This window comes from Stomoxys calcitrans, chromosome 5 (genome assembly GCF_963082655.1).
Source record: "Stomoxys calcitrans chromosome 5, idStoCalc2.1, whole genome shotgun sequence".
NCBI classification, from domain to species: domain Eukaryota; kingdom Metazoa; phylum Arthropoda; class Insecta; order Diptera; family Muscidae; genus Stomoxys; species Stomoxys calcitrans.
Genome location: NC_081556.1, coordinates 151,095,717 through 151,118,747, shown reverse-complemented (window position 1 = coordinate 151,118,747; position 23,031 = coordinate 151,095,717). Strand labels below are relative to the sequence as shown.

Genomic DNA, 23,031 nt, shown 5'->3' with positions numbered 1-23,031 from the left:
AAATTAAATAATTATGATGTAGTTTAATGTCTTTTAGTAGTTAGTTGTGGTTAATATAAGAAAAGCAAAAGGAATTTAACGCCGATTATTTCGCAAAATTAAATTTAAATCTCTTCTGTGAAGCTCGCTATTTATAATTAAATCTCTTATAAAGGAATTGATATTTATCATCTTTGCTCCAATTCTACGTATTAAATGGTAGTCATTGTGGTCCGTCGGGAATAAATGATAGTTAAGATATTAAAAGAAGCATGACAGCATTCGGAATGAGTTAAGATATCTATCTGTGCCTTAAACTGCAGTTTGACAGTGTAATTCAAAATCTTAGTGGAAACGGATGTATTACAAAATTATCGAAGGGCAATTGTACAGCAATATCTTAAAAAGTCAAAACAGTTAAAAATCAACAAAATTCTTTCCTTGATCAAATTTTATTTAATATTTGTAATAAATGACTGAAGAAAAGGAATACATTACCGACAATACAAAGGCTGTAAAGCATCGTTGGTTTATTTTAGAACCAGCTGTATTTTTGATCTTCGTTGCAACAAATCTAACAGGTATTTCAATATTTTCCCAAATATAAACAAGTATAAAAATTATTTTTCGTATCTAACCCTAGCGGCTGTGTATCAGAATCAATTATTATATCAAACTTGCACGGTTATATTTCATTACAATGAAACTCAATGCGAACCTTTGCTGGGGGTCCAACGTGAAACGGATGAAATTAAAGTAAGTAGAGTGACAGAATTTCTTCTGAGTCCAAGTTACCCAGCAAATATTTACTTGGTATGTACATGTCATTATTTTTGGCATGTAAAATAATGGATAACTTATTATCCTTAGATTTACTCGCAGCTAAAATATAACGATTTGTCAACAGCAATACCGTCCGTGTAGTACAAATGTCATTACACACAGCATTCGATGAAGCTCAAGAATAAGCACTTATTTGTAATAATAGAAAAGAATCATTATTAAAATCTTGGTATTGACAAAAATGCAAAAAAGGCGGAAAAAATTTTATTATACCAATGAGTGCTATTCGTTACAAGGTTAAGCTCAATGATAAGGGACCTCCATTTTATTGGCGAGTCCGAATGGCTTACCGCAAAGCGAGACCACTTAGTAGCACTAGGAGGGAAGTACTGTGGCATTATTAATATAAAAAATATTTTTAATTTTTTCTACCTCCCCACAAATCCGTTGATTGGTTCGCCTGCTGTGGGCGTAATTTTAAAGAAATAAAAAATTTAAAAAAATCATTTTGCCGGTCCGAGTGAGTCTTCTGATGTACTACTAAATTCACTCCCATGTGTTAGAATATTGTGCCTATAAATGGAATTAAATCTTCAATAGAATTAAAGTTTTCTTTTGTGTTGTTAAGCTTACTTTGAAAGAAGAAAATAGTGTATTAGTCAAACAATCGTAATGTGGCTGAATGCGTAGATCGTTTGATTTGAAAACGGAAGGTTCTTGGTTCAACTCTCGGCTGCGATGAAGGAAAAGTTTTAATTTCAGTTATAATTTAAATTATTTATTATATTTTTAGCAACGTTCAACAAAGATAATATGTCATTATTTTTTGACAACTTGTATGCTTAGGCATCAGTACTTATTTTTGAACTATTGGTATTCTTGTGCCGAAGGACTTTCCTCTCAGGACGTCGCCATGTAAAAGTAATTAGAAATGATGCCTTACAATAAGTAGTTATTAGGTTTTTAATGAGCTTACCTTTCATGTTAGTTGCTAATGATAGCCTGTGTTCTAGTTAGTTTTGATTAACCACTACGAACGGTAGCAGCGCTTTTTTGATCAAATTCCAATGAAATTTTGTTTTTGGAGGAAATTTTCTTCTAATTTTGTTACTAACGAAAATTTCATTGAAACTTTGTTATTAAAGCAATTTTTGTCTTAAACAAATTTTTATTAACATTTTGTTTTTAGAGAAATTTTCATGGAAATGTTGTCTTTAGGGAAATTTTCATTTAAATTTTGCCTTAAGCCTAGTACTGATTTCATTCATAGCGATGATGCCTGAAATTATTGCGAAATCCGACGGATTCTATTCTTCGCCAAAACACAAACAACAGCACACAACAAAGACAACATCATTGAAACAGAGTTCATTATTGCCCATTTCGTGAGCATTTAATTACATTGTCAATTAATTGAAGCAAAATTTTTTATTGACGCAGCGACATGTCGCTGCCAGTGTTGCCATTCAAGAAAATTATTTCCTACCAATATTAAAGAAAAGTCCTACCAAACGCGACCAAAACCTACAAAATCTTCTACAAGCGAAAATGCAAACTAGACCAGTTCGTCTTAAGATTCATAGAGGATCATGCCATGTCCCTCCGTCTTTCTGTTGAAATCACTCTACAGCCTATAAAAATATAGGTCATAGTTAAAGATGGAGATGGAAAGATGGAGGCCACCATAGCGATTCAAATCCTGACGAGAACATTTGAAAATTTTTCAACAGTGGTTATTCCTTCCTAATGCTGGCGACATATGTAAGGTACTGTACCATATGGTATGGCATCCGTGTAAAAACTTCTCCGCAAAGAGGTGTCGAACTGCGCACGCCGTTCGAACTCGGCTGTAAAAAGGAGGACCCTTATCATTGAGCTTAAACTTGATTATAAGACGTTTGCCCCTGTTCCTTAATGGAATGTTCATGGGCAATTTTGTGTAGTTAAAGATGACTTATATATGGATATAGCACCCATTATACCGATTTCCCGATAAGAAATCTTGAAAAATTTTATTTTGGCCCGATTTCGATGAACAACAATGTCTCCTGCTTTACTACCCATTTCTGCCGTTACAGTGAGTTGCATTGTACCACTTAGCACCCAAGTATGGGCCAGATCTGTAGCTGCCATATAGCCTGATCTTCCGATTGAAGGCAATCGGACGAAAGCCGAATTTTTACCCTGCATTTGCAAATTTGGTGCAGAAACCTTGACTCTTGTACGAGTTGTAGTCAATAGCAGAAGTTATTAATTTTTTTTCTCCGAAATTTGAAACACTGAAACCCCTTAAACAGTATAAGACCCCCGACGTCCAAGCAGAGTAAGTGAGGAATATAGTCTAAATCGGGTCATGAGAGGCTTATAATAATTATATCAGATGATTTTGTTTGAAACTTTAAGCTCGAGGTCAAAGTGGTACCGATTTTTAAAAAAATACCGAAAAAATATCACATAACATATGGATTGCAAATAAAAGATATTTTAGAGTAGAATACAAATCTGATATATATTTTCAGAGCCAAGCCACTGAGTGGGCTCCCCGGCACCCAAAACACCCTCCCAAACCGGACATGTTTGCAAACTACGGATATATGGTGCTCAAAGGTATTTGGGAGTAGGTACGAATATGATATTAGTATTCAGGGCTAACTGTCTACGACGAGACGACGCCCCCCCCCCCCCCCAAAAAAAAAAATAACGCCCAAATAAGACATATTTTCTCATCATGACAATTTGGAGCCCAAAGAGATGTTAATAGTTAAAACCAATGGCAAAATAGGGTTCAAATACCCCATCCCAAAACACCCCTAAATCGTACATATTTACCGACCATGGCAATATGGAGCTCAAATGAAAGGTATTGGGGAGTAGAGCACGAAACTAATACCAACTTTCAAGGCCAAGTTTCTTGGGGTCTACCACTTCCTCAAAACACCCCCCACACAGAACTTATTTACTGGTCATGGCCATACGGGCTCAATAAAAGGAATTTGGGAGTAGAATTCAAATCTGATATCCAAACGTGGGACCAAGAGTTTGGGGTAGAGCTGGCAAAATATCGATGGCACTATCGATATTTAAATTTTTGACTGAATATCGATTGATTTTTTCCAATGGATACTATCGCAAAAGTTAAATTTTTTTGGAAAATTAAACAAAAGTAAGCAATCGAACATTGAATGCATCCTTTTAGATGCATTGCACCTATAGAGGGCGAAATTTTTTCCGATTAGGCTAACATTTTATACAATGATTTCTCGCATGACTTCCAACTGACTTTATTTATCTTATTTGGTCTGTGCATTGATATTACTTCAATATAAATCGATCGATCTTGAAGTATAGGCGATGGCAAATTTACGATAGTATCGATATTATCGATATTTATTATTAAAACTATCGAAAATATCGAATGTTGGGATTATCGATAGTTTGCCAGCTCTAGTTTGGGGGACGCCTCATCTCATACACTCCCCTTAAACCAATGGCATTATGGAGTTTAAATAAGGGCAATTTGAGAGTAGACCACGATGCTGATAGTTTTTCAGGGCTAAGTATCTGAAGAACCACCCCACACTCCAAAACACCCATAAATCGGACATACATATTTGGCGACCATGAATATGGGGCTCAAATAAAAGGTGTTTGGGAATAGAGCACGGAATAGATACCCACTTTCGGGACCAAGTTTCTGGTGGTCAACACCTCCCCCAAATCCACGTACCACCACCCTGGAAACTTTCCCACTCCCAAAATCTCCATGAGATCATAGGGATCAAATATTTTTTTTGTTTAATAGAGTTCATCTAACATCTAAACTTAGATGACCCTTAACCCTCTGAGCGAATTCATAGACTTATAAAGATCATATGGGAGTCAAAGACATTTAAATTGTAATACTGTTAGTCAAGCGATATCATTGCGTATCATTTGCGTAGCAAGGTATTTCAAAAAAAGCTCTTTAATTGTCGAAAATAAATATTCAAAGGATAATTTTTTTTCCATATAATATGAAAGAAGGCATAGCGGAAAGGGCCAAGTTCGGCTAGTTTTCTTTAAAAAAATCATCTGTCAATTTTTTTTTTTGTTTCTTTGTTTTTTTCTATTTCAGAAAATCGAAATTGAGGTTCAACCATATGTATCTAGAATATTGATGGCTCGCTCCTTGTTGGAAAGTATAATTCCGGCCATTGTAAGTTTATTTATTGGACCCTGGTCGGATAAATTTGGACGCAGGCCTGTAGTATTGGCAACATTTACAGGTAAAAACCTTATAGAAGCCTTTTGTTGAGAGTTAATCTAAATAAGGAAAATTTCAAGGCTATGTAACAAGTTCCATTATTTTGACCATATTATGCGCTATTGCTGGGAAAGTTAATTTGAGTCCATGGCTGTTTTTAATATCATCAATACCTGCGGTTTTAAGTGGTGGTAATTGTGCTTTGATAACAGGCATCTATTGTTATATTTCTGATGTTGCTGATGACAAGACTAAGGCGTCTAGGTGAGTGCTAATATAAAGAAATGAAGTTAGCTGGCGAACTCAAGGACTCTATAATTATTCAGAATGGTCCTTAACGAAGTTTCACTTTGTCTGGGCATGATGATTGGCAATATCTCCAGCGGCTATGTGTATGCGGCCACAAATGCCTTTATCACTTTTGCCATATCCGCCGCCCTGAATTCCTTGGCTTTGTTATACTGCTTTATATGGGTGGTTGAAAGTCTAAAATCGGAGATGATTGATAGAGGTGTAAGTGATATATATACAGTGGCACAGAAAAGTGTACATAACCCACTCAATAAACACGTTATTCAAAACAATTTTTTTTTTTTTGTATGAAAGAGTTTTTCTGCCAATTGTCTATAGTTTCTTAATTTGTTTACCATGGTTGCCAGTATTATAATTAGCAAAAATTTTTTGAAAAAAGTTTTATCCTAACTACGTTACGGTCAGTTTACACAACTGCCATTTATGTAAAAGTATATAGACATATCTGCGCCACTGTATATATTTACCTTTCTTAGGCTCTTGAATAGTGAATGCTCGTTTTTTGATTATCTCCCTTAGTCTAAAATCAAAGAATTCTTCCGTTTCGAGTTGGTTAAAGACTTATTCGTGACCTGCATAAAGAAACGGCCCAATTATGATCGTGTCATTATCTGGCTAACTCTTATGTCTCTAACATTCGCCGTTTTTGCCATGGAGGGTGATAACAATGTGACTTATCTGTTTGTGCGTAAACAATTTGAATGGACCCTGCAGGATTATAGCTTCTTTTCGGCTGGTCGTATTGTGGCCCAAGTTATTGGTAGTGTTCTGGGAGTCTATATACTAAGAAAGGTAAAGGATTGTTTTTAAAAATTTGAATATGTCTCATCATTAGTAAAATTTCCCAAATATATTTTCAGTTACTAAATTTTTCCATACTCTCTATGACCATGATTGCTTTAACCAGTTGCATTTTGGAGAGCACCTCTAGGGCCATAGCAACTCATGGGTGGGTCTTGTACATTGGCCTTGCTTTGGGATTTATGCGTGGTATTTTGGGGCCCATGTCTAGAGCCATACATTCCTTTGTTACACCGCCATTGGAAGTGGGTAAGTTGTGTATGTTGCCCATTGTTTGGAAAAAAGGTTGTTATTTCTTCGATTACAGGTAAAGTTTTCGCATTGACCACTTCGTTGGAGTCGTTGACGCCTTTGATAGCCGCCCCCTTGTATACTTCCCTATACAGTTTAACACTATCCACACACCCGGGTATTTTCAATTGCATAAGCGCCTCCCTATATACGCTTGGCTTTAGTTTTATGGTGTAAGTAGACAAGTGCTAGAGTTGGCACTATCGATAATATCAATATCTTATTTTTTATCTGAATATCGATTTTTATTTTTTCTATCAATACTATCGGCAAAGTAAAATTTTTTGCAAACTTAACTTTAAAAATACCCACAATCCATTGGAAACCGGTCAATTAAAAAACGGAAAGAGTTTTTTGCAAACTTTAACAAAAATATGCGATCCGAAAGTAAATGTGTCCTTTAAGATGTTGTTGTTGTTGTTGTTGTAGCCACATTTTCATGTGTAGGTCGCAATCCTCGTCAACCTCCGGTGTGAGCAAGCTCATTCCGGTCCAAAGGACCGACCGCCGCGGGAACAAGGTGGCCATTGGTTATTTAAAGGCGCCAATAACTCGCCTTGTCATATCGAACATCATAGGAACTCAGTATTTGTGCAAGAGCCGGTGCCACCCGGCCTCTCACTGAGACTTTCCACTCGATACCGCTGTTATTCCGTATGGAGCATTCCTCTATCCGCAACCTGTGGACTTATCTGATCTTAATCATTTTGTATAAAATTTAATTTATACAAAATGTTTGTCATATTCTAATCTTTCAATATTTTTTATTAGACAATAGTCTGTAATTTCAGACAAACGTTTGTATATAAAAGTTATTCATAGCTCAAACATTTTTTTATAATTGTTTTTTTCTTTTTGCTTTTTTCAGCGCTATTTTTGTGTTGCACAAGTGTAAAGGCAAATCATCGACCTATGAGAATATAGGGGGCTAGTCACCAATTTTGTTATTGTATTAAAAACTTCAAAGTATTAAAATATCGAATAATGTTATTTATGTTTCGTTACATTCGTTATCATTTGTTTCATTTTCTTCAATGTATCTTAGTTAAAAATTTTTTTAGAATAAACACAAATTGATCGTTATATTATTGAATAAGTAAAAACACACAAAAGCTGTGGTGCTGCCATGACATAAGTAAACAATTTTTTTCGCGAAGTGCCCTATCTGTCAACGAGTTTTGGTTGCGTGTGTGTGTGTTATAGTCAAAAACCATGACACATACAAACAACGAAAAATTGCGCTGACTAGTAACATACACAAAATCAGAGTTGCACTAATCACTGATTTCGACAGATAGTGCACCCAATATTATGTTGTTGGGCAACTGCCACTACCTGTAAATAGATATATGTATCTTGGGTGCAGCTCCTTCTATACTCACCATGAGAATATTCGAGGGGCATACGGATACCCGGAATCCAATTCCTGATGACAGTGTAGAATCTACACCGCTACTAATCTGAATGTGTTCAGCATAGCATTGGCAGCAGAAGTCGAGGGGTTACCAACTGATACTTTCAAGCATAGTATTCTGTAAAACATGGGAAATTGTTTTGACAATTTTTTTAAGCAAGAAACACTTTTTTATTTTTAAAGATTATAACAATAATTTTAATTTCTCTACTAAGGCGCGATGAAGCCCATTTTTGGCTCAATGGGTACATAAGCAGATTTGTCGTTTTTAGAGGGAAGCCAGAAGTGCAAGAGCTTCCAATGCATCCAGAAGAAGTCACAGTTTGGTGCGGTTTATGGGCTAGAGCCATCATTGGACCGTACTTCTTGAAATATGATTCGAATCGTAACGTAACAGTGAATGGTGGGCTCTACCGTGAGTTGATATCCAAAATTTTTTTGACCAAAATGCAAGGGCTTGGCTTGCATGACATGTGGTTTCAATAAGGCATTGCCACATGCCACACAGCACGCGTAATAATGAACTTATTGAGAAACGATTTTGGTGAACAATTTATTTCACGGTCGGGACCGGTCAATTGGCCGCCTAGATCGTGCGATTTAACGCCTTTAGATTATTTTGTTATGTTTATTCGTTAAAGCTCATGTCTATACAGACAAGCCCGCTTCAATTGACGCATTGGAAGACAACATTGAAGCATTTATTCATGAGATACAGACCGAAATGTTGGAAAGAGTATGCCAAAATTGGACTAAGCCATTTGAGGCTTTGAGGCGCAGTCAATTGCATGAAATAATCGTCAAACATTAAATAACAATATATGGACCGTATTATCAATTCAAATAAAGATTTCATATTTTTTTTTTTTTTTTTTTTTGATTCGCTTTAGCTTTGTCTGTCTGTCTTTCCATGTTAATTTGTGCATGGTGAAACAATTAAAGGTGGTCTCATTTGTACAAAAACCACAAATCATATGGCGCAATCTGCCATCTTGTCATCAAGCTGATCAACGTTTTTCCAACATACACAAAGAAAGTTGTATGCGTGTGTGTATACGTGTGCGTAAATGAGCAGAGATTAGCATGGCCGCCTATGACAAAGAAATTTGTATGCGTGTGTGTATACGTGTGCGTAAATGAGCAGAGATTAGCATGTCCGCCTATGACGCTGGGTTCGAATCCTGGCAAAAACATCAGACAATTTTTCAGCGGTGGTTATCCCCTCCTAATGCTGGCGACATTTGTGAGGTACTTTGCCAAACTTCTCCCCAAAAGAGGTGTCGCTCTGCGGCACGCCGTCCCGTATCATTGAGCTTAAAATCGGTCGGCACTCATTGATTTGTGAGAAGTTTGTCACAGTTCTTTAATGGAATGTTCATGGGTAAATTTGCAATTTGCAAAATGAGCAGAGAATAAGCGAGAAGGAAAATAACAACAAAGAGAATGCAAGAAAATCTATCATCTTAATACCACCTTTTTAATTCCGCCTTGATTTGTGTACAAGGTGCAGGTCACAATTTTTTGTCAGGTCGTCTCCAAATTGTATACGGGCATCTTTTTTGGCCTAGAGACGAAGCCTATTGAAATTGGAAAAATTCGGGTCAGACTTAGATATAGCTCCCACAAATCTTCCACATAATCAAATTAAATTTTTTAGAAGTTTCCTATGAAAATCAAATATCGAAAAAATTATTTCTAGTGTTTCCTTCAACTCAATTTAGACTACTTCCCCTTCTTGTGATGCAATGGCTTTGGAACTTTACATGCAAAAAGCTTTGGGTTCCCTGATAAATAAGAAAATAAATTTCATATTTTTATGAAGTATAGTTTAAACAAGTAAAACCGTGCTAAGTTCGGCCGGGCCGAATCTTATATACCCTCCACAATTGATCGCATTTGTCGAGTTCTTACCAGTATCTTTTTTAGACAATCAAAGGATAAAGGAAAATAATTGAATTGAGTGTTGGAGACCACAGTAGAAGTCTATTTATAAAATTTTTAAAATTTCAGCGAAATCGAACAAGAATCGGGCTTTTTAGGGGCTCAAAAAGTAAAATAGGGAGATCGGTTTATAGGGGAGCTGTATCAGGCCGAAGACCGATTCAGACTATATTAGATATTGAAGGTCATGGGAGAAGCCGTTGTACAAAATTTCAGCCAAATCGGATAATAATTACGCCCTCTTGAGGCTAAAGTCAAGATCCCAGATCGATTTAAATGGCAGCTATATCAGGTTATCGACCGATTTACACCATACTTGTCATAGTTGTTGGACATTATAACGTTATAACACCGCACGCAAAATTTCAGCCAAATCGGATAGGAATTGCGTCCTCTAGAGGCTCAAGAAGTCAAGACCCCAGATCGGTTTATATGACAGCTATGTCAGGCTATGAACCGATTTTAACCATAATTGACACAGTTATTAGAAACTACAACGAAACATCTCATGCTAAATTTCAGCCAAATCAGATAAGAATTGCGTCCTCTAGTGGCTCATGAAGTCAAAATCCCAGATCGGGATCCGATATGGCCCATTTACAATACCAACCAACCTATGCTTATAAGAAGTATTTGTGCAAAATTTCAAGCGGAAAGCTTTACTCCTTTTAAACTTAGCGTGCCTTCGACAAACAGACGGACGGGCGGACATGTCTAGATCGACTTAAAATATTATGACGATCAAGAATATATATACTTTATGGGGTCTTAGACGAATATTTCGAGGAGTTACAAACAGAATGACTAAATTAGTATACCCCCATCCTATGGTCGAGGGTATAAAAACGCCAAAAAAATATAAACCAAACATTTTCCTCGAATTTACATTTATTTACACCAAATTACTTGTTCGTATGCAGCATACAAATTATGTTAAAAATTTCAATTCATTTCATTTAGTTTTTGGGAGCTTGTCAAAATGTTAAATCCAATTTACCTTAACTAGGAACCATAATTAAATATTTATACATATATTAAAAAAACATAAACTTCATATGATTAAGGTCCCTTATCTCTATGATATCGGCAGGTTAAGACCAAAATACTTGGTATTTGGAAGACTTAACTCAATGTCGTAGTAAAAGTAGATATATGTATATATTGAATTATTTAAATACATTTGGATTATAAATGAAATGTTTATAAAGCTTTAATAGAAAATTACAATACTATAACATTTCAAAAAAAACGTATACAATTTGTCTATTTACTTAGATAAATTGAAAGTTAATGGGGTATTGATCTAATAAGTGATCAAATTTGCAAGAATTTTCGGTGTTTAAATATTTTCAGCAATCTTTTTTTTATTTTATCCTGCCAACAACTTAAATTTGGTCAAATGTACATACATATTTATATACAAAATATTGTGAGAGGTATTTTACCGTTTAGTTGTAAAAGCAAAAATTATAATTATTTATATAGAAGGTACACTTTGGAAAAATACATCCGTTAAAAAAGGTATCACTGCCCTTGTACAATACAATTGTTCTATTTAAAACAAAAATACATTCACTTTTCATACTACTTATATTAACTTCCTATAGCCTGATAGGTAGCAGTTTGACCCATGGATTTCTGTATACCAAATATTGCCCTATAAAAAAAGAAAATATATTAAAAAGTTTGTATACGCATGATTTTTGCTTAATTTAGTATTTAAAAACTTACGATATAAAAGTAAAACATAACAAATATAAGCCGGCACTTATAAAATTGAAAAGGCCTGGATAAAACTCCAAGGTTGCATTATATACCGAAGTGTATAGAGGGGCTGCTATCAAAGGTGACAAGGACTCCAATGAAGTGGTCAAGGCAAATATTTTACCTAAAAGTAAAATGTTTAATACTCATTCAGAAATACGACTCTATTTACCTAATTACTTACCCACTTCAGTTGAGGGGGCCACATGTGAAAGTATGGCTCGCGCCATGGGTCCCATTATGCCACGCATAAAGCCCAGAGTCAGACCTACATATAATTCCCACCAATAAATGGCAGTAGCTCTGACGGTACTCTCTAAAACGCAACTGGCTAAGGAGATCATAGTCATAGATATAATGGAAAATTTAAGCAGCTGAAAAGGTATATATACATATTGTTGAAAAAAATCCTTTTTTTTTTTTTTTTAATTCACATATGACCTACCTTTCTAAGTATGAACATGCCCAAAACACTACCAAAGATCTGTACTATAATACGCGCCGCATTAAACATGCTAAAATCCTTGAGGGTCCATTCAAACTGTTTTCTCACATACAGATATGTAACATTTGAATCACCTTCCATTGTGAATATGGCCACCGTCAAAGCCATCATTGTCAGCCAGATAATGGCACGATCGAAATTGGGCCTTCTTTTGATGCAAGTCTGCACCAAGTCCTTGACTAAATCAAAGCGGAAGAATTCTCTTAGCTTGGACTAAAATAGATAAAGCAGATTTATAAACATCTATGAATTTTCTCTGGCATGTGGTTTAGCTTACTCCAGAATGTATTAGGTCGGGATGTAAACTTTCGACAACAAATATGTACACATAGATAAGTGAAAGCAACATTAATCCGGACGAGATGGCAAAAACGGTTACGGCATTTGTAGCCGCATATAAATAACCACTGGCTACATTACCAATCATCATGCCGGCGCAAAGTGAGGCTTCATTTAAAACCATTCTGAAACAAAAAAAAATAGCGGAAAAGCCTTAATAACTAAAAAAATACAACAATATTCTAAGATATTAAATTAATGTTTAATTTTGAATTGTAGTAGAAAATCAAAATCAAATTGTGACAAAAAATTCTGTAGAATAAAAGTTAAAATAAAAAGTTAAAATAAAAATGTGCGCTCTAAATACTAAAGTAACCTCGAAAAAGAATATGTAAGAATATCTATCCTACCTACCAAATCCTTAATTGTCTCTCATACCACGCCCCTATGTTGGTTTATCTCTGTTATTGTGTCCACATTGCCCGGTGTCTGTTAGCCGGGCAATGACAATGACTCCAACGTCTTATTATCTTCCCCACATGCCTTGCACAGGCTATCACTTGCCGCAGCGAGCTTGCATAAGTCAGCTCGTAGTGCTGCGTCCTGTTGTTGTAGCCACATTTTCATGTGGAGATGGCGATCGTCAAGCTCCTGTAGGTAAGCAAGCTCATTCGGTTCCAATGAGGACCGATCGCCACGGCAACAGGGTAGCCATTGGTTATTCAAAAGCGCCTATAACTCGCCCTGTCATATCGAAGTAATCCCATGGCAGCCGGTTGTACGTACCGGATTGACCCCATGGATTCCTTCATCGGCAAGGGCTGCCTCCTCAGTGCACAACACACTGCTACAACATCAAAACATAGGCTCTCGGTATTTATGCAAGAGCCGGAGCCGCCCGTCCTCTAACTGAGACTCTTCGCTCGATACCACCGATTGTCCGCCACTACTGCTGCAGCTACTCCGTGTGGAGCATTCCTTTATCCGCAACCTGTGGACGTGCCCGTTAGCTCGCAGCTAAGCTTCTTGCGAAAGCCATGAACACCACACAGATCGGACTTCAAAGTTCCACCCTAAGTGGTGTTTATAACTATCCCGTGCCGAGTGTTCCGTTAGGATACCGAAAGCTATATTGACCTCCTTTTTACTTGCTTTCAGTAATAGCCTCGTCTTCTCACGATCCGGATATCCCCATAGAATGTTCATCGTCCTACCGACCGTTCCGCTGTTTCGAAAGGCTTTGGGTTAACGAAGTTTATTGACGGCTGTCCTCTGGCCTTCACTGCAAAATCGTCTGCTCTTTTATTCCCCCTTACTCCATTATGACCCGGCACTCAAACGATGCGAATTGTGCCATCCTAAGAGAAGGCGTTAATATCCTTCTTACACTCCAGAACTGTTCGTGTTCTTGCCGTCCTGGTTGTTATTGCCCTGATGGCCAGTTTACTGTAGAGTTGGTAAACTATCGATAATCGCAACATTCGATATTTTCAATAGTTTTAATAATAAATATCGATACTATCGTTAATTTCCTATTAACCTTTATTTCAAACGAATATGAGAATTAAAAATCAGGTTATCAATGCACAGACCAAATAAAACCAAGTTTAATAAAGTCAGTTGGAAGTCATGACAGAAATCATTGCTCAAAATGTTAGCCTAATCGGATGAAAATTGCGCCCTCTATAGGCGCAATGTATCTTAAAGGATACATTCAGTGTCGGTTTGCTTATTTCTGTTTAGTTTTGCAAAAAAAGTAACTCCATCGAAAAAATAAAAATCGATATTCAGTCAAAAAATTAAATATCGATAGTATCAAGTGTCATCGATGTTTTGCCAGCTCTAGTTTACTCTCCGTAAAGATGTTCACACTCGACGTTCTCGCGTGAACACCACACCACCTCACGCATTCCGTAATCGCACGGATCTCTGTCCCAAGGTTCTCAATATAGACCCCCAGGCCCACACTGTCCTCTAGTTTTGATCCATCTATATGACATGATCTCCCAAATGGCAATACCAGAGTTTCTTGAATTTTCAAGCAGTGTGTAGTACTCAACCTCGAGCGTCATCTTAGATATCCGATAGGAAATCTCTTCTAATCCATCCGGGTTTCCCATCACCGCCTCGATTAAACGGCGATGGTATGACCTCTATCCTCTATCCATTCTCCCATCGCCTTAAGTGTTATAGCCGCAGTGGCTGCCTCACACTTAATCTGTATGGCAATGGGTCGGATATCTGGAATAGGTTTTTATTTTCTAAAATAATACGTTTTTACATGAAAAAAAATATTTTTGTTTATTTTTAATATTTTATGATCATTTCTAGAAGAAAAATGGGTTTAAATTTTATAAAATCACATCTGTTCTCAAAAGTAGTAGACTTTTCGCCATAAATGTATTTTTTAAATATACAATAGAAACCATAAAACGCGTTAAGACGCTAAAACCGTTTATGGGAATTTTACTCCCAAGGGTTTTCCATTTTTTTTTTGTTTTTAAGCTATAAATATATGCTTGCAGTGACCATAAAAGTGACAATCGAGCGTTATATATATGTGGCAGCTATATCTAAATCTGAACCGATTTCTATGAAATTCGCCAGTAATATCGAGAGTCATTAGAAAATCCCTCCTGCGAGAAGAATCGGTTAATAAATGACCATTTTATTGCATTATAACAGCAAATCGGACGAACATATATATGGAAGCTATATCTAAATCTGAACCGATTTTTTCCAATTTCAATAGGCTTCGTCTCTAGGCCGAAAAACAAGCATGTACTAAATTTGAAGACGATCGGATGAAAATTGCGACCTGTAGTTTGTACACAAATTAACATGGACAGACAGACTTAGCTAAATCGAATCAGAAATTGATTCTGATTTGATTGGTATACTACTCAATGGGTCAATCCTCTCTACCTTTTGGGTGTTACAAACAAATGCACTAAGTTATAATACCCTGTACCACCGTAGTGGTGTGGGGTATAAAAATGCTGACCTTGGACAAGCCAGATTTCACTAAAACATGACCTAATGTGACGGGGAAAAATTTTTTTAGTGGTTGCATTCGTTCACTTTATGCCAACCAAAAATGCATTGGGGTAGGTCTTTCCTAGCTCGAGCTAGAATTTTTCTAAGATAGCTTTATTCCTGGATTTTTTTCTAATCATTTGGCGTTAATGGGTTAATACGATCGGCAATGGAAAATGGAATGGAAAGGCAATGAAAGTAATATCTCGATATGTTTCAAACGAAAATACAAAATATTATACCTCCTCATATGATCGTGGGTATTGAAAGTATCTTATAAAATAACAAAACTATAACACTTTGAATTTTAATAAAAAAAATTTTGTCGAAATTCAATTTTTGTGTGTTTTTATACAAAATTTGTTGGAAATTTGATTTCATGAGAATTTCGCCAACATTTGATTTTTATAGACAATGTCGAGAAAATTTGATTTTTCCACAAATGTTTCTATAGTTACCTCAAAGCTCTAGCTCTTGCTTTAGCTACATCAGAGATATAACAATAAATGCCGGTAATTAAGGCACAAGTACCGCCGCTTAGGACTGAAGGCACAGATGATAATAAGAACACCCATGGACTTACAATAGTTTTGGTGGCAATAAAACTTAAGGTGGTTAAAATAATCGAGCCGCATAGATAACCTGTTTATGAAAAAAAATTAAGTATATTTAATTGAATATTCAAAAATTAATGTTTATACCTGTGAATGTTGTTAGGACAATGGGCCTTCGCCCAAATTTATCTGACCAAGGACCAATAAATAAACTAACAATAGCTGGTATTATGCTTTCCAATAGGGAACGAGCCATTAAAATTCTGGCTACATATGGTTGGACTTGGGTTTCTATGCGCTAAAACGATAAGAAAGAACCAAACAAAACATGTTAAGGCATGTATGATACATTCATATGAGAATTTAATCATAAAATTGATCAATTATTTACTACTGAGTCATATTTGCATTTAAATTTTTGGTGCTGCTGTTTTGTGGTTATCTACTATTACCCGTCAAATATGCAATATGGATAAAGACCTATCGCAAACTTGACATATTGTTCGAGATAAAAGGGCAACATGTTTTAAATGTTTTTCCCATCGCATGAATCACCGAAATCTGAACATATTTGTATTGATATACCCATAACTAATTGATTTTTAATTTCTTTAATTTTGTATTTATTTCCATAAGTGTTATTGATAAATAAATGACTTTGTTGATGACTAAAAAGATTTACAAAGTTCTCCAATGTTGAAAGGAAAACCATCTTCTAGTTCCTATAAAAAAAAGAGATAAGAATGGCATCCAAATGGACTATAAAAAATGTGATTAGAGTCAACAATAAATAGACAAATCAAGTGTACGCCCCAGATTTTGTTTATATTCTAACTTAAAGTTCATAAAAAATCGTAAGAACACCATAATCATGCAGTTTTTTTGTTTCTTTCGAAACAAAAAAAAAAATAATCAATTAATATAAATATAATAAATGCATATAAAGTTACACTAGGCAACACTGATTTTGGTCAAATGTAGTGTTTAAGATATCAACAGGAGTATAAAGCAATTTTATATTCCCGAACACCACTTCGAACAAAACGAACGATACGTGGTTTTGAAATAATAGAAAAAGAACAATATTGGCTAATAGATGTTTCTTCGGCTTAAGTTAGAACTGGCAAGCTATCGATGGTTTAATGTTTGCGTCAGTATCGATAGTATTAAACACTATCGATACTATTGGGTTGCCCAAAAAGTAATTGCGGATTTTTTAAAAGAAAGTAAATGCATTTTTAATAAAACTTAGAATGAACTTTAATCAAATATACTTTTTTACACTTTTTTTCTAAAGCAAGCTAAAAGTAACAGCTGATAACTGACAGAAGAAAAAATGCAATTACCGAGTCACAAGCTGTGAAAAAATTTGTCAACGCCGACTATATGAAAAATCCGCAATTACTTTTTGGGCAACCCAATATTTGGGTTAACCAACAATTCCATAATTTATAAGCCAGACGTTATGGTTTTATATTGGAAATTAAGAGAAAACAAAAAGGTATGACATCCATCGATATTTCCACTTAAGAAGAAGAGAAAAACGGACTCGATAGGTCGAGTTCTATAGTATTAAGCATGACATTACTACTAGGTAGTGTACCGTAAATAGCTGAGTACAATTTTTCTCGCGAAGTGCACTATCTGTCAACGAGTTTTGGTTGTGTGTGTGTATTATAGTTAAGAACGATACACACACAAACAACAAACGATACAACAACAACACTACCTGTAAATGAGTACAATGGACATTAAACCCCGTTTATACTGCTCATTAAATCCGTATTAGGGCTCTCGTCAGCTGATTTTATTAAAGGAAAGCAGATGATACAAGGCGGATTTAATAAGGTGGTCTCACGCGAACAGCTGTTAACAGCCGGCCAGGTTTGACGGTATTAAAGTGACAGATTTTTGTTTGCATTCTCTTTGTTGTTATCTTCTTTCTCGCATATTCTCTGCTCATTTACGTACCCGTATACACACAGGCACACAAATTTCTTTATGTGTGTTTGCAAAACGTCGATCAGCTTGAAGAAAAGATGGCGGATCGTACCATATGATATGTGATTGCTGTAGAAATGAGACCACCTTCAATTGTTTCGGCATGCAGATGATCGAACCATTAAATCATCACTGGTTTAAAGAGAGATACCGATAGAGAGGGAGAGTTTCTTTGTATATGATCCAAAAAAAAAACTAAGTCTGGGGATCCCACAAACTTCTAACTTTTTTATTATTTACTACAAAATTTAATGATTTGTATTTATAACGAATATTGGGATATTTAAGTGGTCTATATAAAAATTAAAATAACGCGTCAGTTTCAAAATTACTATGATTATCAATTGTTATCCAACTTTTTGCCACCATAACATTATAATTAGCTTATAATGATAGAAAGCACAAATTTTGCTATTTCAAACTGTTGATAATAAATACAAAGACATTGCTGCAATAAAAATATATTACATTGATAGACATAGATGGAATCACCTTTGTTCCCTAGTAGAGCAACAAAACAAAGCATAAAATGGAAAAAATGACAAAAGAAACAAATAAAAACTGCTTTGGATAGCCAAAATAACATCATCTTGTCCTACGTGGTAGCTCACAAGAAGTGTAACCAAGTTCTCACTGGTATATCTGTCAAATTACAGCTACATGATATTCAATTATCAACTACAACAAAATGTCAATGAAATTGTTTCTAAAGACACAATGTCAATGAAATTTTTTCTAAAGACAAAATTTCAATAAAATTTTTTCTAAAGAAATTTTTTCTAAAGACAAAATTTCAATGAAATTTTTTCTAAAGACAAAATTTCAATGAAATTTTTTCTAAAGACAAAATTTAAATGAAATTTTTTCTAAAGACAAAATTTCAATGAAATTTTTTCTAAAGACAAAATTTCAATGAAATTTTTTCTAAAGACAAAATTTCAATGAAATTTTTTCTAAAGACAAAATTTCCATGAAATTTTTTCTAAAGATAAAACTTCAATGGAATGTTACTTAATGGAATGTTCATGGGCAAATTTTCTTTTGCAATGCCTACTATAACAGCAAAAGCTAGATGTATATACATATATAGTTCACATTAACAAGCTGGTTTATCTTATATGTGTTTAATTCTATTTAAATTCTTATTCATTTGTTACTCTTACTATCATTGATGTAAAATATAAAGCTTATAATAGAAATTTAAAAGAAATACATTTTTGATCTGACCACTGCACTGGATGCCAACTCTCATTGTTTATGTCTTTTGTGAAGCCTTAGCCATGCGTGTGATTAATAGGTTTAACCACCACAGATTATTATCCAGAATTTAAAACTTTCAATATGAATTAAATTTTGTTTCATAGAAAAATTACGTCTTTATATGAACAGGAATAAATTTTTTTTTGTAAAAGAACTCCTCCAATAAATATTCAATTCACAGATTTGCATTTAAAAACAAAAAAACCATTGGATATGGTAAATGGTAAATTATCAGTTTCTTGCTAAAAAAATAACATCAATAAAGTTTTGGGGTCAAAATCTGTCCACATTTTGACAACAATAAAATTCATAACAGCAGATAAGAATTCAACACAAAATGGTTGGCTTACACATCACTTATCTTTCGCCGTTTTCTTACATCAACATATAAATGTGCAGTTTTTAAAGGCTATAAGCCAAAATGTGCCTTAAATTCCGAACGACAAACATTTGTATGATACAATAATGTATATGGATAACACAAGCGAAGCGAAAATTTACGCCTATACAAAACATATTAAAAAATAATATAAAAAATAAAAAGAAGATAACAAGCATGTAAAGGATAATCATATTTTCTTAAGCAATTTGCTTCAATGTTACTCAAAATGTCTTAGGGCGCTTTCTTTTGCAAAATGTAACTTTTACCATGCCCTTTGTCGAACTTTTGATTGATAATAAAAAATTTAACTTTTTGTCCCTGCGTCTGCTAGTCCTCATTTTTTAACCTTCTTACAGCGAATTGTAGTAAAATCTACATGGGTATATCACATTTCTTATAACCTATTTTGTGTTAGACCCATGGCCGGCAAGGGCACAGTCAGTCAGTTGATTAAATTACAACAGAAATTGTTTTTGACAATTTTACCTTCACCTCCTCTGTTTCCCGTTCAACACCCAACAAAGGTTCACATTGCGTTTCATTGTAATTAAAAACGAAAATGCAGGTTTGATATAACAACTGGTTCTGATAAACAGTTCCTAAAAACAGACAAAATATATATATTTGTTATTTATGGATATTTAGGAATAACAAAAATGTATTATCATACATACCGGATAAATACATAGCTAGGAATACTAGAAATACTGGAGGTTCCAAAATAAACCAACGGTGCTTGACCGCCACAACCTGTTGGTCCTCAGCGGTAGGCGAGGATGCATTTGTGCCATTAACGCCTCCATTTGATTCATTTGGAATTCTTGGCAAACTGGCATCAATATTTTGTGCTGCATCACTAACCTCTTCCTCCTCGTTGGGATCGTACAAACGTTCCTCGTCGGTATGCATACTGCTAACTTCTATTGCTTTACAAATCACAAAAAATTATATATTTTTTTTCAAACAAAGAACTTGTTTTCAACAAATAATCATCATTAGCGCGACAATTTACGTATGTAGTTCGTAATCACTTCTTTGTGCGCAAAATTAAAATAATTTTATTATTTGTAAAAGGTTACTTAAGAGATTATTTACTACGCGGCGCGATCATTATACTTTCTCTTTTTGGGATTGTTTATTTGTTTGTTTTTAGTTTTTAGTTTTTACGTGGTTTTCTTGCACTTTTGTTTTTTTTTTTATTTTGAACAATTTTTTCTCTTTGGTAGGCAATAAACAATTTAGTTGGTCCCAACTTAAAACACTGAATCACTCACATATAACTATGTGGTGCTATCGTTATTTATTTCTAATTATTAAACAATACCACGACTTGGTGTTTGTTGGATTTGTATCTGTGTTTGTTTTCTTTGACATCAGCTGACGCTTTGTGTCAGGGATGCCAGCTACGATCTTTTTGAAGCTACCATGCTATTCAAGGTGGATTAATAAAGGTGGTCTGCCAAAAACAGCCGTCCAATTTGACGGTATTAAAATATCAGTTCTGTGTTTAAAACAGGTCTGTTCGCGTACTTTTCCAGTAAAAATTTGCAGGAGAGTAAGCTCAGCCTTTAGGTTAGATTAAGCCTAGTACTGGCTTCCCCTTTTCGGCCGAACAATTGTCAAAATGCATTATAAAAATTATGGTGAAGAAAGAGCGAACACATTCCGTAGAAGTGGTACTGAGTTTTATAAGCAAAATTGTAGCGACGTGTCGATGCGCCAATACAATTTTCGCTTCAATTAATTGCCAATGTAATTAAATTCTCACGAAATGGGCACCAATCAACTCAATGATGTTATCTTTGCTATGTGTTGTTGTTTGACTTTTGTTTATGTTATGGCAATGAATAGAGTCCGTCGGATTTCGCTATAATTTAATAGGCATTTTCGCTGCGAATGAAGTCAATACTAGGCTTTAGGTTGAAAAGAGGGTTCAGATATTAATACGCCTTTTCTCTCTTTTGTTTTCTATTTGAATTAAACAATATTTAATATAAAAAATTTTTGCAATTTTTAAAATTTGTAATTAATCCAATTAAAAAAAAACGATTGAAATGCTTTGAAAATTCCTATTAATTTTTATATTAGGTACGCGGAACCAAATAATTTCGGGTGTCGGGTTGTGGTGCCCTATAGATTTGATGTTTTTGTCATAGCAGTGTGATGTGCACAGAGGCGGCTGCCCTTGGACTATAAAGGACTCATTTGCGTCTCCCATGGTATAGCTCAAGGTGGATTTAAAAGGTGCTCTCACGCGAACAGCTGTTAACAGCCGGCCAGCTTTGACGGTATTAAGATGACAGATGTTTTTTGCACTCTCTTCGTTTATATCTACTTTCTCCCATATTCTTTGCTCACGTACGCCCACGTATACACACACGTACACAAATTTCTTTGTGTGTGTTGGCAAAACGTCGATCAGCTTGATGACAAGATGGCGGATTGCACCATATGATTTGTGGTTGTTGGACAAACGAGACCCATCGATGTGGACATTTGATTGAAAACAAGATAAATCATATTCTTTACTCAAATGTTCATACACAGTCCTCTTGAAATTCTCTCTTCTCTTAATGTGCTTCGTTTATTTCTAATCTTTGTACTTGGTGCCTTTTAAGAGTCTATGGTTTATCTACCATTCATTTACTGTCTGTGGCCAGCCGTATTGAAGTTGTTGTTGTAGCCTCATTTTATGTGGAGGTAGGAATCCTCGTCAAGCTCCTTTAGGTGAGCAAGCTCGTTCCGGTCCATATGACCGATGGAACGTTGTTGTTGTAGCCACATTTCCATCTATAGGCCCGATCGCCGTGGGAACAGGTTGGCCATTGGTTATTTAAAGCCGCCAATAACTCGCCTTGTCATATCGAGCATAATAAGCACTCAGTATTTGTGCAAGAGCTCATGTGTTGGAACTCTGAGCTCCGATTCGTGCATGGACCGGGCGTGTCCACAGGTTCCGAATAGTGGAATTCTCCATATACGGAATTACTGCAAATGCATTCGCAGGGAGACAGTGCGGTACTGGCTCTTGCTCACCAATAAGATCTTGAACTGTTGGATCTTAGCTATAACAACAACAACATTGACTCTTTGATAAGTCTTGAGCCAAAATATTGTTTACAAAAGAAATATAATTATTATTAGAAATACATTTCATTTATTGTTGTTGTTTAGACTTTTTCAGTGCAAATTAGTTGTTCTTTACAAAATTTCAGTACAAACCTGTACTGATATCCGATATATCGTGATTCGGACAGTACATTATTTTGCTATTTATTTTAATAAAACATTTGGTTTTCATAAACCAGATGTTCGATGCTGAAAATTTCTGCTACGAAAAAAACCTCCAATAGAAATTTGCAAGCACCTTATTACCAAACTTTCGCTTTCAAGCACTCTCCAGTTGGCAAATATGGTTCACAAACGACTTTGTGTATATATGTAGAAATTTTTGAGTACGCGAACACTCTTAATAAAGCATATAAC

General features: G+C 35.2%; 2 protein-coding genes across 2 annotated transcripts; one reads left to right on the top strand and one right to left on the bottom strand.

The window, feature by feature from the left end:
- Positions 1 to 451: 451 nt before the first annotated feature.
- LOC131998018 (proton-coupled folate transporter-like) lies at positions 452 to 7,341 on the top strand. The gene is made up of 9 exons (XM_059369971.1): positions 452 to 560; positions 623 to 735; positions 4,877 to 5,027; positions 5,086 to 5,269; positions 5,332 to 5,518; positions 5,837 to 6,109; positions 6,178 to 6,367; positions 6,426 to 6,582; positions 7,278 to 7,341. Exons 1-9 carry the CDS (start codon positions 452 to 454, stop codon positions 7,339 to 7,341), a joined length of 1,428 nt encoding a protein of 475 aa, XP_059225954.1.
- A 3,293-nt stretch (positions 7,342 to 10,634) lies between these two features.
- On the bottom strand, positions 10,635 to 20,701 carry LOC106091050 (proton-coupled folate transporter). The gene is made up of 9 exons (XM_013257453.2): positions 20,220 to 20,701; positions 20,032 to 20,144; positions 16,050 to 16,200; positions 15,807 to 15,990; positions 12,311 to 12,497; positions 11,974 to 12,246; positions 11,713 to 11,902; positions 11,496 to 11,652; positions 10,635 to 11,421 (listed from the first exon to the last, which is right to left on the bottom strand). The coding sequence occupies exons 1-9, from the start codon at positions 20,452 to 20,454 to the stop codon at positions 11,358 to 11,360; spliced, it is 1,554 nt and encodes a 517-aa protein (XP_013112907.2). The 5' UTR covers positions 20,455 to 20,701; the 3' UTR covers positions 10,635 to 11,357.
- Between the last annotated feature and the right edge of the window lie 2,330 nt (positions 20,702 to 23,031).